Source organism: Osmerus eperlanus, chromosome 7 (assembly GCF_963692335.1).
Source record: "Osmerus eperlanus chromosome 7, fOsmEpe2.1, whole genome shotgun sequence".
NCBI classification, from domain to species: Eukaryota; Metazoa; Chordata; class Actinopteri; order Osmeriformes; family Osmeridae; genus Osmerus; species Osmerus eperlanus.
The window spans coordinates 11,796,349-11,814,197 of NC_085024.1; the positions used below are offsets into that span (position 1 = coordinate 11,796,349).

Sequence of the window (17,849 nt, forward strand, 5' to 3'; positions counted from 1 at the left end):
CTATGTTAGCTGGACTATAGCGAATCAATCGAAACATAGGCCTACCATCATTTCAAATGAGTAGGCTATACAGGCACTACATTAATCACTCGGGATATCCGTATCCGATCCGTTAGGGATAAATGCAAATGCTGGACTGAGTAAAACAGAACATAGGCTACACACATTATTGTAAGATTTCATAATATTCTAAATGTAGAGGGGGGATGCATTATCTATCTTTTTTTTGCCTACTAACTAAAGCAATGCAACTATGTGCTGCCAAATGCATTTAAAGAAAACTAATTAAAATGCTGGCAAACAAGGTGAAATCAATGTTGAGAAGCAATTACATTAGAAAATTCACCTGTAAAATGCCCTGTGGGAGTTGGAATCAGATCGATTCGTTTTCAACCAGACGACTGATTGAAAGTGGGCAAATAGCATAAACCCACGGTATGCAGGCCTACACATGATTAACTTGTATGCCTATGTTTTATAAAAGTATTGGATCCAGCTTTTGACATAGCCTACCATGGGAAACACTACGATAAGGGGATAGCACAAAACTCTTAGCGAAAATAAAGAAATCAATGTAGGCTAGCTACCATAGCCTACTCTCAATGCTTTAACAAGCATTCATACGGTAGTAACACAAACCAAGAATGCATAGCCTATTCATAATCATTTGCTGGTATCCGAACGTGTGCTTCTATTTTATGCCAGTAGAGGCATTAGGGACAATGACAAAGAAAATAGAACAGTTCAGTACAGGCCTACGTAGCCAACTGTATTAGCCTACTCACAGTCCACAGACGGTGTTTCGCGTGTAGCCTATTCAATCTGTTCAAGCTAGATTTAACATGGGCATCAAGGTTTATCCTTAATTAATTGCTATTCATGTAAAATCGTGTTCAAATTGTAATATCATTATTAAGTTGCTACATGTATGTCTGTCCTTGTCTGTGCAAACTTTCATGGCGAATAAAACCCATTCTGATTCTGATTACAACCTAAGTAGCTCTAGCTCAATATTAATATTTAATTTGTTCAAATTATTTCTAATGCATGAACCTCTATGGGGTAAGAGCCAAATGAGTCATATATTTTTCATAAACATCAGAATTGTTCAGTAGCCTAAAGACTGCCATGTTTCCTGAAACTTCGCACCGCCTTTGACTATCGTCTTTTGCGTTTAAAACCAATCAGAATAGCCTTCACAAAGCGGAAATGACAACACATGTTGTGTCAACCAATGTGATCTACTGAAAAAGCCTATTCCTGCCCCCTTTCTCAGTCATTTTGCAAATGGGTTCTGCAAATCGCGCCTAGAATTTCTGCGTGTTCTTTAGTTGTCCGATTGGACTGTCCAAACGGGTATGTATATAATGTAAACAGTCCATCGTCTTAATTTGTTAAAATTTGACACGAAATTGCTGCTTTTAAATATGTGTATCAAAGACAAATGTTATCACATGTCTCCTTGCAGGGACACACAACATGCGATTTTCTTTTGTATCACTGCGCGTTCGTGGAACAATAACCTCGTTTTCCGAAACAGTGGAATTATTACTATTCTGCAATGCGGACACGGACATGTGCATTTATAATTCATATAACAGCAGTTTTATTTGAGCGATTTTATAATTGAGTCTTACCTCAAGCCATATATGCAATGAACTACTTTCTCCCCGCCCCTTTTGAAATTGTCTTGTTGTAATGGGAAGTTTGGCGAGTAGCCTATTTCAAAGATTTGGTTTACTTTCAGACAGTTTCTTGCAATAAAGAAAAAGAGATGTTGGATGTTGCACGTTACAATCTAGCAGTTTTTAGGAACGATGTCTTATTAACTGAGTAACTGAACAATATGCTAAATAAATGAATTGCCCTATAGTACTTTATTGCTTGCATGATATCGTAGGCAATGTGTGTTTTTAATTTCTTCTTGCAATAGCCAAACAATATATTGACTTACATTTTCAAGCAGCAACATGGACACTGACTTATTTATGGAGTGTGAGGAAGAGGAATTGGAGCCATGGCAACTGGTTGACGACGATGTGGAGGAAGATGACATGAATATAACGGAGTGTAACGATAACGGTGAGTCAATGCTCAACCATTTCAATGAAGACGTTGCCACACCCATTCTGAGCAGGCACTTGCCACAGTGCAACTGGATGTGTAGTGCAGTTGTAGCCTCTGTGGATATGTCTCTCTTCCCTGCATTTTAACTGTTCAACTTGAAAATGTAGTGTGTGTATCTCTTGTAGCAAACAATGCTGCCCTCACACCTTCTCCTGAGACTTCACGTCCCATTGTTTCCTCTGCTACTCCAACAGCAGCACAGCAAACTGTCCTCAGTGCAGACCGCTTGTCTGTGGGGACCATCAAAACACTGCTCTCCACTACAACGCGTGAGTAAAGTGTTGTACCATTCTAATGGCAGAGAAAATAGTATTGAACCAGTCAGACAGAATAAGTAGTTGCGTAGCTTTTGGAAAATGTGACTGTTTCCTTATCTTTTTCGTCTCCTGCTCTGGCTTTCAGCTTCTATGACAGCATCAGTGCGACCCAACCCCTCTGCTCCCCTAGTGGCATCTGCCCCCATGCCGGCTGTTGCCTCTCTGGTGCCAACGGGCATCGCCCAGGGACAGCAGCTGTTCCTGACACAAACCTCATCAGGACTGGGTACCATACTGCTGCCCACAGGCAAGCCTGGCACCCACTCATCCATCAACCAGCCCATCTTTTTGACTTCACAGGTAAGACCATCCTCCTCAGCTGTCCCTCATTCAATTAAGTTCCAGTCAGCAAGTGATTCAAATAAAATACAGCTTTTCAGTGACCATAGATAAAATGCCGTCGGTCGATTTAGTTCTTATTGGTTTGAGGAAACTTGAAAGATCCTTTCATAATGTTGATCTTTATTCTCCCACAGGGATTCCCAGTCCAGAATGTGCGGCCTGCACAGAACACGATCAACCCAATGGGCTTTGTGTTGAACATGCCAAATCAGCCTTTTCAGCCTATTACCCTGCTTGCTGGTAATTCAGTGTTGTAAACATATAAGCTTATTATTACAATTTCATGAAGTGCATTTTCACAGTACTGTGTAAAACGTTTTACAAGTAGACAGATGTATTGCTTGGGTTTTATATCCTCTGTAAGGTTAAAGATACGAATGTGAGTGCAAAATATTTTCTATACATAAACTATTCTATACATTTCTTGTGTGCTGACTATTTCCACCCCAGGGTCACCTGGTGCCCATGTGCTTCGACCTGTGGTAGGGGTGCCCCAGGTAATCCCTAGGGCCCAGCCTGCCCAGGTGAGACCCCAGATTCAGATCCACCAATTCAGACCCCCCACTGCTCCTGTGCAACCAAGAACCACTATGGCCATCAATATACCTACCATCAAGCTACCTGCCACCCTCACCATCCATACGAGCCAAGCTGGCAATGCCAGAAAGGTTACCTTTGCAACTACCAATACAACGGACACCCTGTCAACTGCTGCCACCACTACCCTACACCTGAACTCACAGACACAGTCGGGTAAGTTTAATAGAAATGCTTAAACTTTAGGGTTGTGACTAGGTGGGCAAAAGCCAAGGCCTTAATATACTTCCATTTTGTATGTGTACGTACTGTGAAGCACTGAGACAGACTCACAAGAGAGAAGGTAAGCCATAGGGTGTTTAATAGCACCTTTTGGTGTAAAACAAATACAGTATTAAGGAAACTGAAAAAGCTGTGTCGGCGTGTCTCTTCAGTTGCCATGTCTCTAAGCCTCTGGCCCTCCTGGCTCAATCTTTAGGGTTCTTCTCTCCTTACGGCAAGTCTGTGTAGCAGAACACATGTCCACATAAACCAACATATCACCCCTTTTTGTCCCCTTTTGTACTCACCAGGAGTGGGGTAGATGAGCATCAGGTGTGCCTCATTGAGGCTCTCTTCCCCAGCCCAGGAGTAAAGGGCTGGGCTGAGGCTTTGCGTCGGTAACTGGCTGCCAGGCCTATGGCCGACAAGGCCCCCTTGTCACAGTACGCAAACACAACGCAAGCTGCATTGCTTACAATGTCCACAGCGTACTCTGTCTAAATGGATGTTATGTCTACTAGAAGGCAGGTCAGCAACAACATTTTCTACCTGTCCGGACATACATTCCAAATACTTCTGATAAACATGGTGACGGAGGAGGAGGTGTTGTTAATGTCTTAAGAAGATGATAGAAACAGCGGCAGTGGTGCCAGTTTCTCCAAAATTCTCTGCTATTGTGTACTACTACTTGTTTGCTGTTTCTTTATTTCCATTTTGCTGAACGTCAGAGGATCTTTGGTATACTGCCACATGATCTCTGCTTGTATTGCGCCTTGCATATGCGTACACTTGGAGCACAATGGCAGCCATCATGCGTACACATACTTAATTTGAAGTCAATGATGGCCTTTACAGAAGGCCTTTGACATAACATGAAAAAAACATAAACTAAGCATTTAACTAGACTTAAATGCAGTTCTGTCGTCAGCTAACATGCTATTGTTGTTTTTACAGTTTCTAAATCCTCTCAGCAGCTGAAGTGTCCTAGATGTGGAAGCCATTTCAAAATGCAAGCAGCCCTACAAGGACACATGTGTGTAAGGACTCTTGATGCACCTCAATGATTGACATTTATGCAACACCCCACCCACACACACACACACACAAAAGGTTGAAATTGTGTGGAATTGTTTTAATTACATATGTATGATGTTACACAATCATATAATTACTGTTAAACCTATGTACACCTAGGCAATTCTTTTTTTTATACCCTATTTACACTGCAACATTTAGTAAAATGCAGAGAGATGTTGGTGTTTGGTCATTGGCATTTCAATATATCGGACTATCTTGTGTCTTCTCATGAGCCACCACCACTAATCTGGTTGATCAGATGGTTATTAATTCAGTTACGTTAAAGGTGCTACTGTATGTGACCTCCCCCCTCCTAGTTCTGCTGTCCAGACATCGTAAACACCACTAACGCCAGTAGCACCACGGTCAACACTCTGGGGTGTCCTAGCAGGGTGGTTTCTGCAAACGCTTCCCTGGCTCCTGTCAACACTTTGAGTCCCTCGAAGTTGGTCATGAATGTGGAGTGCTTTTACTATGGTACCAAGAGGGGTTATCATGAGCCGGGTCTCAACACCAGGAAAACCCCCATGAATTGCCAAGTCTGCTCCATGACACTAATTGATAACGTTAGGTGAGAGTACTACAGTATTATTGTATTATATTTGAGTTCCACACTGCTCATGCTAAGATACTGTTCTGTGTGTGTGTTGTTGGATTTGTGGCTCTTAATCTGTTTTGTCTTTGTCCTTCACAGCATGATGAGCCACATGTGGTGCCACTCAAATCAGGGGTCGCAAAGGAGTCTGTCGAATGCACTCAAGTCCTGCCAGTATTGCTTCCGGCAGTTCTGCTCAACCAAACAGTGGAAATGCCACTTAGACAAAGTCCACAGTCCCATTGAATATCCCTGTAAGTATTAACTGCACACTCTTTTTTTTTTGTGCAGAAATATGCTTATTTTTGTATTGAAATAAATGAATGTCTCTGTCCTACCAGGCATATGTAAGATTTGTGAGTGGGTGTTTGAGAGTGAGCATGTGTTCCTGAACCACATGAAGGCCACCCACAAACCAGGCGAGATGCCATACGTCTGTCAGGTGGGTAAACTTTGACCTCCTTGTACCCTGATCACCAAAATCAGTCAGACCATTTGGGGTTTTGTCCAACAACAAAAAAATAACTTCCACAATCTGCTCTCCTCTCATTCTCCTCGTGTTGACAGGTGTGCGAATACAGCTCATCCTTCTTCTCACATGTGTATAATCACTTCCTGTTGAATCACCGTAAGACAGTCTACTTGCTCTGTGTCTACTGCCTGAAAGCTTTCAGGAACGAGACGTCCTACCAACAACACTTTTTGCGCCACCAGGTAAATAACAAAAATGTGTATATAAAAATTCTGATATTGCAAGAATCTTGAGGATTCTTTCATTGAATTGGTTGTGAATGGACCCTAAAACCATCTTTTTTGTTGCTTCTTATATTCTTTTCTATAGAATCACAAAGCTTTCCACTGCAACAAATGTCGCCTCCAGTTCATCCTCTTACAGGACCTGATAGAGCACAAGACGCAGCACCACCGCACTGTTTGCAAGCCCAAAGAGTTGGAAGGCTTGCCATCAGGGACTAAAGTGAGTGATGTTGTGGACAGAAATATAATTTCTTGGAATCAGTCATTACCTTTTTATGCATTTTTTTATTGGTCCCATTTCTTTGAATATATAAAAAAACATTACTCACTACATTACTCTCTACGTTGTGCCGCTTACACATCAATTGAATCATCTTACTATTCATGTGCCCCATAAGGTGATCATCAGGGCGCGGCCTGCAAACGAGATCCAAGTTGCCAGGAGGAACCCACTCATGCCTATTGATCCTGAGTTCCCCCCTTTTCCCATGCAAGAACCTGCCCATCACTACAGCGCCTTGAAACTTCTGAAGTTGAAGTCACCCAAAAAATTGCCATTGTCCATAGAATCTCAGCAGGGCAAAGGCAACCCACACAAAATAAAATCAGTCAGCAAAATGCTGGATATGCTGACTAAGTTCCAGGACAAAAGGTTCTTTCTTTTGCTGTTGGGACTTTTGTATACAACTACTTAAGGTGTTTGTGTGTATGCTCTGTCTGTATGAGGTTAGTTGACCGTTCTGCTTTTCCAGTGGCATGCTCCTGGACCAGAGGTGTATGGAGTGTGGAACAGGTGTGGCCAGTTTCCCCGACCACTACCCTACCTCCGTGCGGTGTTTGCTGTGCACCTACAAGACTTGCTGCTCCCGCTCCTATGCTGACCACATGATTGAGTGAGTGTAGAAGTTTCCATCAAAAGTTAATTCTACAACTCTTACTGCATACAATTATGCACATATGAAGTTATGATAATAATTTATAGGTATAAAACATTTGTGGGAAGTGATTCAGTTTCACTTTAATCTCTGACAGGCATGAGTTTTGACTGCATAAATTGTGTACGTCAAGTACTTTGAAAAGTAAAATAATTGTAATTTATCTTGCTTGCAGCAACCATGTACCTCAAACAAACGCCAAGTCCTTTCCTCTGCATAAGAAGCCACCCCCCTGGTAAGATTGGTCATGCTCAGTTTTAATGTCTCTCTCTTTGCACAGGTATGTGTAAAATCTCTCTGCTAAATTACTTGCTTTCTTTTTCCCTTTCTCAGTTATTTTAAGCTACAGTGTTGTGGGTGTGACTTTTCCTCCCCTACTGGTGACCTCATGGCCAAGCACCTGGTCCAAAACCCAGACCACAAGAAAAGCACATGTGAACGAAAGAGTAAGTGTGCACTCTAAATAATCGACAGTTTGTATTGTTTTGTGTGTGTGTTTTTCTGTTTGAACAATTTCAACTTAAAATCACAACCAAAAAGCTTCTCACAGCAGTGATGATGGCATCTCTTAGACATTTAGCTGGTTGGTTTAGTAAGGTAAATAAACAGGAACAGTCTTGAATCAAGTGAGGACAATTTGTATAATGGGGAATAAATCCTTATTGAAACCTTGTTTATATTAAACAGTTGTGTTATACTTTTGCTGTTTGAGAATAGTGCAGAGGCTTCTGACCTTATGAAATCGAGGTTGTAAAATCTTGGCAGTCTGAAGCAGCAGACTAACAGCTGGCTTTGTGATTTTCTACCTCCCTTCCTTAGAATATGTGGAGTTTGACATTGGATTCTGCCAAGACAAGGAACTAGAAAAGAATGAAGACTTGCAGAAGCCTGCTTGGGCTTTAATAGAACACTGGACAAAACCTCTCCCTCCTGGCGTTGACGGTGCCATTACCAAGACCCTTAACTTCACTGTGAACTCTGGCCCTCAACATTCCTTATCTAAGAACAGTGACGCCATAGACTACTTCAACTTGCTTTTCCCCAAGGATCTCATTGAACTCATTGCCTACGAGACCAATGCACACGTCAAGACTTGCCAGTTCCTTGGCTGGCATGACCTTAACTGGATCCCTGTCACCCCCCATGATATCAAAGTCTTCATTGGTCTAAGTATCCTTATGGGCCTCGAGAACCTTGCTGAACTACCACATTATTGGTCCTGGAAGCACAATGCAAAATGTGACACCTTTTTCCGAGCCATGACATTCAATCGCTTTCAGCAGATATCTACTAACATCTGTATGGGAAGTCTCCTGAGTGAGGAGCATAGTGGCAATACCAGCAGTGATAAGCTCCATATTTTCCAGCCCATGCATAACATTTTGGGCCCTGCCATGTGGAACGCCTACCAGCCCAACCAGTGCCTGTCCATAGACCGTGCTCTGCTGCCCAGTCATGAGGACAAAACCGGCTCCACCAAAGGGGGGGACTCCAAGGCTCCACCACAGGTGTGGCTGCTCTGCGACTCCAAGTCAGGCTACTGCCACAGGTTTCTCATTCAGTTGAAGAAGGAGAAAAATATTGATTTGGGGTTCAGTGTCGTCTCCCCACTGGTGGACGGCCTTCATGAAAAACACCACCAACTCTTCCTGGCCAGTTCATTGACTTCTGTGCCACTCATGCAGAAGCTTCTAGACCAGGGCATATATTCTTCAAGCTCCTTCCCCACTCAAAGTCCCATCATTCCCAAAGAGATCTGGGAGCAGGGCAGACTGGAGAAGCCTGGGGACTTCCTGCAGAGGCAGTATGGCCCCCTGTTGGCCACCCGCTGGATGGACACCAAGGAGATGGGCTGCCTGTCCACAAATGCTAAGCCCGGGGAGCCGGACACGGTGTGGAGAAAGTCCCAGACCAAAGTAGGTGAACTGAGCCCCATCAACCGGCCTCTGGCCTTCAGACTCCTCCAGGAGAACATGAGGGGTGTGGATATCTGCAAGCAGCTGTTAGCCTGCAACCCACTCGGAGGCCTGCAGCACAACAAGTACTGGAAAAGTCTTTTTTGCTTCCTGGTTAATTTGAGCATCGTCAATGCATTCATCACGCTGCGGGAGAGCCGTAAAGACAACCCACCACTGTGGGTGCAGGATGGACTTTTCACACAGGTCGCCTTTCGCAAGCGCCTAGGAAACCAATTATTGAAGAGCGTCCGGAAACGCACATGGGTCTCTGCTGAGTTTAAAGTGGATACAGTCCAGAAGAAAAAGAGATTGAGGGTTCAGGTGAAAACAGAAGCATCAACACTTCAATTAGATGGAGACGGAAGGAAAACTGTCAGACACAGGATGGTCAGACTCACCCCTAGGACCAGAAGGTGCCGGACCTGCCATCTGAAGAACCTCCGCCACGAGAGCGTGTATGGATGCATCATTTGCAAAATCAACCTTTGCAAGAGGACATCCTGCTTCTGGGAATACCATGGCTACCCACCAAATACTCAAGGTTGGTCACTCCATTTGAAAATGGATCATTCAAATATGGTTATGAATCATTTTATCATCACTCATTTTTTTCTGCTTCTATTTTATTAGTGTATTGTGTGTGTGATAGCTCAATCATCAATCTCACCTCTTTTTACTACAGGAAACACAAAGGTTGGATTTGTTGAAGATGAAACAAGGTATTGTGTTAAGACACATTTTCACAAATCAAATTATATTGGTTTAGTCCAAAATTGGGTGTCCTCTGTAGTGACTCTGATTTCTTATACTTTTTTTTAATCATAGCAGAAGCAATCAGTGGGTCACTTCAGACCAGGAGGATGACATAGACCTGGGAATGGCCCCAGTTGAGGAGATGGACTCAGATACTGATGATGATAGTCAGTTTGAGGTCATTGGCGAGGAGACAAGTCATCAAAGAGAATCTAAACCTCCATTATTGCTGCCCATGCCAGCAGAGCCTCCTGATGAAACTCAAACAGAGCTGCCGGTGGTTAAAGACAATGCAGAAGTGCTCTCAGCACGCCAGCTGAGGATAGCTCTATTTGCCCTATGTAGTGGAATAAGCCACGCCTCAGCAGATTTCTCCACCCAACCCCAGCTCATACAAAAATGGCTGGCAGACAAAAGGAGGCAACTAATGCACGATAGCAAGGAACAAGACAGAGGTAAGGCAGCAGAGAGTCTTGTGGAATGGGTCTTATCCCAGCGTGAGCTGCAACAGCCTGTCAATGAGAGGAACCTCTTCCACAAGGCCTCAGAGATCCACAAACAGGGCGGCTTCAGCAGACCCTTTCGTATCTCCTACGACTGGGCTGTGGGCTTCATGCTGCAGCATAAACTGGGTCTGCGTCCCCCAGGCAGGGCCCCTACAGTCAGCCTCAGCCTGCCACGCTCCATGGAGAACAACATCAGTGATTTCACCAAGTTCACCTCGAAAATAATCCATGTCCACAAGATACCCCACACCGCCGTAGCAGCCATGGATGAGCTGTCTGTCTTTGTGGACTTCAAGTGGCTTGCAGACAAGACCAAGGTGGAGAAGCATGCAGCCCTCTGTATGGTTGGGAGTGGGGATCCTCTGTTCACTATTTACCTAGCTGCACTGGCAGATGGCACTTTGCTGCCCACCTTGGTCCTCACAAAGGAGCCGCTGCCTGACTTGGTCCCATCTAACCATGTCATACTGGTAGCGAAGCAAGAGTGCATGACCAGGGAAGATGACTTAGATCTATGGCTATCTCGGGTGTGGCAGCAGCACATGCCAGAAAAGAGCCATAGCAATAAAGCCATGCTAATCCTCGATGGCCATCGCGAGCACGTGTCTGACCACTTTCTGGGCACCCTCAGTGACAGCTGTACACTGCCGGCAGTTGTTCCTACCGGTTGTACCAGCCGTATTCAGCCTTTAGAGATGTGCATACGACCGATATTGCAACGCTTCCTGATTGCCCGCTGGGCCCAGCTGGCAACTGAGGATGGGCTGACAGGGGCTTCATGCAAAGATGTCGTTCAGCTGCTGACAAATTGGCTGGTGGAGGCTCTATCCTGCTTAGCTGGTCAGCCTGAACTGGTCTTGAAATCCTTCCTCATTACTGGGCTGCTCACTGAGCAGAAGGACCATGAGACCATTCAGAGCCTGGAAAATGTCCAGTCCATGCTGTTGACTTCTCTGACAGGAGTCTTGGTGGGGCCAGAGTTGGCTGCATTTGAGCAAGAGGATGAAGAGGATACACACAGTGAAGAAAGGGATTTAGGTGGGAAGGTGGATCATGTCTTACCACAGCCCCTTGTGGAAACGGATAAGGACAAAATTGAAGTTGAGGAGGACATGGATGAGGAAGATGTCGAAAAAACTGATGATGAAGATGAGGATGAGGACGAGATGGATGAGGATTAGTTAAAAGTATGACGATAACCATTTATATTGCAGTTGAGGACAAAACTGGGCGATGATCATTATAGTAAAACAATTTGGTGAGGTCAAGTAGCTACCACACAGCCCTAACAGCGTCCACCATAATAAAAACATATTGTTTTCCTCTCCGGCTCTCCTACTCTGCAACACTTTTTTCTAACTGAATCTGTTTCTCCAGGTAATTGGTCAATGTGCCATTGGGCACCCCAAAAAACTCAATGGACCCCATGCAAGTCTTACAGTATGATTATTTAATGTAATTTTGGGTCAAACGTTGGAAATGTCCCTCATACTTAATCTGTTGATGTGTGATAAATTAGTTCAAGCAATAAAGTATATTGCTTGAACCTGGCTGTTAATATTTGTAGGTGCTGTAAACACTTTTAATAAAGTATAATACAGTTGACATGTCTTCATGTTGATTTATGTTCTTCATAATTCCCTCATTGAGATGCCTGCAACAATAGGCCTATGTCTGAATGAAATTCGCTGTTGGATCACCATGTGACATATCTTCCTTTCAAACATGCACATTTAATTTAACATCAGACGACGTTGTGTCTAATGCTGTGTACTCAGCACAAGATAATCGGGCTGATTTTGGGCCGATTTCCCCCTTCCGACAATCCTAGGTAATGTCCCAACAGTATTGTCCCGATTATCTACAGATTATTTTATCAGATTTTCCCTTGGTGTGAGGTGTGTTAACAGTGACCGAATTTGCCCGGAAGAACGTCGGAGCCGCCCCGATCGCGAATCGTAAATAGTATTCAACATGTTGAATATTTACGATCAAAAATCCTGATGTGTGGGGGGAACCCCGAGGACAAACACCACACACTATGCAAAACGGTACAATCTATGATTTTTTTGTCCTCATGTTTGTGGTCTCACATTTTGAAAATCTTAAAAGATTTTTTAAAAAATTTAGTGTGTAGGCTTCTACCCAGTGTGTAGGCTTCTAACCTAGTAACGTAATTTTATCAGCCGTATCACAACTGTGCATAGCAAGTATCTCAATTGGCCGCCTTTGTAGGCTTCCCATCCAATCAGTCAAGTTAGAAAAGTCACTGGTGTTTTCTGTACTATTTTTCCCTTGGCTTAAAAAACAGAAATTCTTTACTTTTGATTGGATTGGCAAGGCGCTCCCATATGCGTTGATCAACTGTCAACACATTAGTAATACCCTATTCACTAGGGTATACCCTAGTGTACCCACATTTATCCCCTAGTGTACCCTAGGTGAATAAATGTGGGTACAACTTTTGGCCCAGAATAGAAGAAGGATGTCGTTTAATGCAATAGTGCGGTTTTGATTATCTGTCAAATATTGATCTCGGGAAAGTGGAGGGAACCAACCGCGGACCCTATCAAATCATGTCAGCTGCAGAAAAGGCAGTCGACAGCAAATCTTGTAGTATTATGTACAATTGAAGTTGCCAAAACACGCCCATATCTCCTTGGCCTAATTTTTACATGAACCACGCCTCATAAACGTCCTACCACTCAAACAGCTTCTACAAAAGCTACAACATTCCCATTTTCTCACTGGATGACACTGAGATCAGTTACGGACTGAACTTTGAACCTGGTTGAAGTGACTGCGGGATGGGTTAGTAGGCTATATGCCTGATTACTTCTACTTTGTTGTTAACGTAATAACTTAACCATTATGTATTTGTGCATGCATTAGTGGTTGTTTGGATGTTATACAAAGAAAATGTAGGCTAGTTCTTAATGGTAGAATGCGTAGATTTACTTTTGCATATCCTTCCCCCAGCTGCGAACGGTTTAGAAACTTCGAATACTTCTTCTCAGACTCGTTCATTTGGTTTTGAACTGTGCAGCGAAAGTTACTCTAAATGCAATACAATTGTAAATGGTTTAAACAAATGTAAAAAATATGTGGACAGATGGCATAAATGTGCTATAGAAGTTTGCTATATTTTTACGCCGAGATTACAACATAAAAGCCACTGCTATAGTATCATATGAAGTATAATTTATATATAATACTATAGAGATGCACTATCCTACTTACTGAGGCTTAATAATTGATGGAAAGGCAAACATGTATTTAATATTCAAACAATGTATCGTTTAAATGATAGACACATTGTTATTGCAACATATTTTTAGGGAGAATGTTAAAATATTGTAAAATATACAACATATCACAAAAATGTGGGGACTAACTGAGAAACTGGGCTTATCTATATGCAAACTTTCGACTGTAGTGAGAAAAACAACTGTTTTCCTGTTTATCTTAACAGCCAAGCGCCCATGTTGTGGTCCTGGCTACAAGAGCCCCCTGGATGCCATGAAGGGTGAGTGAAAACCCTGCACTTGTAGGTCGCACTACTGAGACCACTAAAGGCTTGAGTTAATTGCATATTGAAACATTTGACAAAGTTTTAAGATATTGAGAATGTTTAGTTATCATGGGTCTCCTGAAATAGGGCCTCGGGAGAAGATTGTGTATTTGCCCTGCATCTATCGTAACACAGACATCGAGAAACCAGATTACCTGGCCACGGTAGATGTGGATCCCAAGTCCACCACCTACTGTCAGGTACTAAAGTTTGTGATTTACATGCAACACTTTTCAAGCCTTTGGACATAATGCCCTGTGATGTGTCAGTTTGTGTTGTGACTGATGATTCATTTTCCATTTTTTGAGTCTGTAGAAGAAATCTTTAGTGACAATTGAAATATATTACAGTTTTAGTCACTTTTTGCATGAAAAAGTATGCAAATATAACTAAAAACAAACGAGAAATTGACCAGAAACTATAAAGTGTTTAGTCCCCTTGTGGATGCCCCCTGGCAGGTCATTCACAGGCTGCCCATGCCCAACCTGAAGGATGAGCTCCACCACTCTGGCTGGAATGCCTGCAGCAGCTGTTTCAGTGACGCCTCTAAGAAGCGCAATCGCCTCATCCTGCCTGCTCTCATCTCTTCGCGGATCTATGTTGTGGACGTGGGAACAAACCCCCGTGCTCCACGAATGCACAAGGTAACAAGTCAGGCAGTGTTTGGGTTTATGTTTGTCGTGTACTTTTTACGTCTGTTTTTTAGAATTCTAATGGTATTCATAGTGCATGCGCACTTGCATGTATCATTTTTTCGGATTTTCTCACAACCGAAAAGCATAAAAACAAAAATTACAAATCTTCTTGGCAACAATTTAGCCTTTTTTATCCACTTTGAATTCTACACATACTGTGTTGAGAAAGTTTAGATATATATTGTCTTTCTTTTTTAAGTTCCGAGAATACATTTCCCCAATCAAAAGTAATTTCATCTAAAACTGTTGATGTGCTCCCCTAGATAGTGGAGCCCACAGACCTTTTCTGGAAGTGTAACTTGGCCAACCCCCACACTACACATTGCCTGGCCAATGGCCAGATCATGATCAGCTGCATCGGAGACCCCTCTGGCAATGGAAAGGGTAGGAGAACCATCAGGAGATGGGATCTTTTGACTATATTGAAGAACATAACCACTTTATATCAGTGAGGTCAATCCATATACAAATTAGACAGCAGTAACCAACCCCCTGATTACCTAATGAGGCGTATGTGCTGTTGCTCCCAGGAGGATTTGCCTTGCTGGACGGTGAAACGTTTGAAGTGGTGGGTAACTGGGAACTTCCTGGGGAGGCTGCACCTTTTGGCTATGACTTCTGGTACCAACCTAGACACAATGTCATGATGAGCAGTGAATGGGGCGCTCCAAAAGCTCTCGCCAACGGCTTCAACCCGGAACATGTCAAAGAAGGTGCATGAATTGAAGGCTCTGTTTATAGTTGGGAAGTAGGCCAACCATGTGAAATATGAGAATACCAGTGTGAACATAAGAGACGGAATACAATCAAATAAAGCTGTGACCAAATATTGACTTACTAAATGTGTTTGTGTAGGTCTCTATGGCTCTTCCATCCACGTGTGGGACTGGACCACCCATAAGAAGCTGCAGACCCTGGACCTGGGGGAGGAGGGCTTGGTCCCCCTCGAGATCCGTTTCCTGCATGACCCTGCTGCTGCCGAGGGCTATGTGGGCTGTGCTCTATCAAGTACCGTCTTCCACTTCTTTAGGACTGAGGTGAGTGAGTACAGCACAGTTCACATGTCAGATCACTCTAAAGGGAACCACGGAACTAAATGATTAGATATACATTTTATATTTATGTTTTCTCTATTAAGAAAGGGGACTGGGATGCAGAGAAGGTCATCAAGGTTCCCAGGAAGAAAGTGGAAGGATGGGTCTTACCTGAAATGCCAGGTGTGTGTCTGCACATGCGTGCATACCAGATTTAGTTGCAGGAAGGCAATTTTGTGCTAGAGTTCATTGGTTTATCACAGGTTGAAAACTCTTTGATATATAGTTAATCAGCAGCACCAGAGATGATAGTGTAGATGTGTGATTTGTTAACCTATAAAATGCTGTTTGACTAAGTCTATGATTGATCTGTTTCAGGTCTGATTACAGATATCCTGATCTCTCTTGATGACCGCTTCATGTACTTCAGTAATTGGCTGCATGGAGATATAAGACAGTATGACATAACAGACAGGAAGAACCCTCGTATGACTGGCCAGGTGACATTCTGTTTTATAAACACTAGAATACCTCACTATGAACATAGAATACCACATGCCATGCTAAATACATTTTATACAAAAACGTTCGAAATAACGACTTAATAATGAAACAGTTATTGGAGTTAAAATGTTGAATTGGTGTGAAACTGGTTAAACTGGACTGTGATGCTGTACAATAAGTTTAAGATTGTAAGCAAGTAGTTGTGATTATGAAATTTGCCCCAGGCAAATTTATAGACACTGGTTAAGTTATGATTGTCAGACAATTTGCATCTTCTCTTTGTTGTTTCATGTTGTTTCCAGGTCTTTCTGGGTGGCAGCATCTTGAACGACGGGCCAGTCAAAGTCCTGGAGGATCCAGAGGATCAGAGCCAGCCCCCTCCACGCATCATCAAGGTCTGTATCTTTATATAATATAAACGTTTTTTTTGTGTGTGTCACTAAAGTTGATAAATAGCTGTGGTAAAATATGTAACTTACTGTATGTGTTTCCAGGATATTATATGCCATAGGTAGCAGGGTAGCAATTCTGACGTGTGTGTGTGTGTACACGTTTGTGTAAATCAGGGGAAAAGGGTGCAGGGGAGCCCCCAGATGTTACAGCTGAGTCTGGATGGGAAGAGGCTGTATGTGACCACATCTCTCTACAGCGCATGGGACAAGCAGTTCTACCCCAAAATGATTAAGTAAGACCCTCTATATTGTGTTTACCACCTAATATAAAACCCAGTTATTCTACTGTTTACTTTCTACGTACATTTCAGATTTAGGTCGAAGCTGATCTAAATACAAAACATCTGTCTCTTTCTCTCTCCCTCTCTGTAGGGAGGGCTCTGTTATGATGCAGATGGATGTAGACACAGCCAACGGTGGCCTCAAACTTAACAAAAACTTCCTGGTTGACTTTGGGAAAGAACCTGGAGGTCCTGTATTAGCCCACGAGCTCCGATACCCCGGTGGAGACTGCACCTCTGACATTTGGCTGTAATGTTAGTAACAGTAGGCCTAACCACCCTCAGAGAATAGATTGTTACTGTGGCCCCTTTTTACCAAATCTCTTGAAAAGGACAAAGCGTGTGAAAGGAGAAGCTTAATAGCACCTTCCCAGCTGGGTAGGGTAGGGTAGCCTGTCTGTCTGTCTGTTTCAGGCATGATTCGTACAGCCACTTTTCTAGGTCTGCTTCATGTGCAGGGTTTCCCGCAGCACTTTTCAGTTAAGGCTAAGCAACACACGCCTGCCGCCTTAACTACTGCCCCCCACTCCCCCGGTCTGACGGCAAACCCTACCACTTTAACTAACACATTTTCTGCGGAAAACCCTGATGTGCGTATATCTTTCTTCAAGCATACATTCCAAGTAACCTTATAATACGTGTTGTAGCACATTTCTCCACCAGGAAATTCTGAGTTTGTAACATGTAAACGTGTCCTTTGCAGTTGTTGTATGACAGGTCACAAATACCTGTTTCATGAAAATGAAATGAATTATCTGACTACAGCTGACTTTCTATAGAATCAATTAGTGCAAATTTTCACTGTGGTCTAATTGTCATTCCAAGGAAACTGGTTATTTTGCGATGTTTAATAAAATGGTTGCAGCTATTATTTCTGTAATATGTCAAAAAATTTGTTGCTAGGCTCTAGGCCACCTCTTGGCTTGTTGCTCACTCATTTGAACATCTCAGTTTGCTCAGAGGGGTGGATAAGTCGGTAGACAGTTCTTTAAAATATTGCAGAGAAATGGAGATAAAAGATTAATGTTTAAGTTATTTTAAAACAATAGCCAACTTCAAATGAATTCCACATGGTTTGTAGGTTATTGCATTGGGAATACTGTTGTCATCCACCCATATCTTAAAACCACTTAAAAATGTAACACATT

At 42.9% G+C, this 17,849-nt stretch overlaps 2 protein-coding genes across 6 annotated transcripts; both read left to right on the forward strand.

Annotated features, from left to right (window-relative positions):
• The first annotated feature begins 1,244 nt into the window (after positions 1–1,244).
• On the forward strand, positions 1,245–11,769 carry pogzb (pogo transposable element derived with ZNF domain b). Of its 5 annotated transcripts, none has more exons than XM_062464869.1 (19): positions 1,245–1,356; positions 1,967–2,082; positions 2,253–2,396; positions 2,530–2,744; positions 2,921–3,026; positions 3,237–3,539; positions 4,539–4,621; positions 4,979–5,232; positions 5,356–5,510; positions 5,598–5,698; positions 5,824–5,970; positions 6,098–6,232; positions 6,411–6,664; positions 6,765–6,905; positions 7,123–7,182; positions 7,281–7,393; positions 7,767–9,446; positions 9,588–9,624; positions 9,731–11,769. In XM_062464869.1, the coding sequence occupies exons 2-19, from the start codon at positions 1,971–1,973 to the stop codon at positions 11,343–11,345; spliced, it is 5,655 nt and encodes a 1,884-aa protein (XP_062320853.1). In that variant the 5' UTR covers positions 1,245–1,356; positions 1,967–1,970; the 3' UTR covers positions 11,346–11,769. The 5 variants fall into 5 exon arrangements, with proteins under 5 accessions (XP_062320853.1, XP_062320852.1, XP_062320854.1 ...); XM_062464868.1 differs by having other exon boundaries at positions 1,249–1,356; positions 1,964–2,082; XM_062464870.1 differs by having other exon boundaries at positions 1,249–1,356; positions 1,964–2,082; positions 9,734–11,769.
• Positions 11,770–12,850: 1,081 nt separating this feature from the next.
• On the forward strand, positions 12,851–17,572 carry selenbp1 (selenium binding protein 1). Its single transcript, XM_062464876.1, has 12 exons — positions 12,851–12,975; positions 13,637–13,690; positions 13,823–13,935; positions 14,194–14,379; positions 14,694–14,814; positions 14,961–15,143; positions 15,286–15,467; positions 15,569–15,647; positions 15,843–15,964; positions 16,271–16,363; positions 16,535–16,653; positions 16,793–17,572. The coding sequence occupies exons 1-12, from the start codon at positions 12,972–12,974 to the stop codon at positions 16,953–16,955; spliced, it is 1,419 nt and encodes a 472-aa protein (XP_062320860.1). The 5' UTR covers positions 12,851–12,971; the 3' UTR covers positions 16,956–17,572.
• The last annotated feature ends 277 nt before the right edge of the window (positions 17,573–17,849 follow it).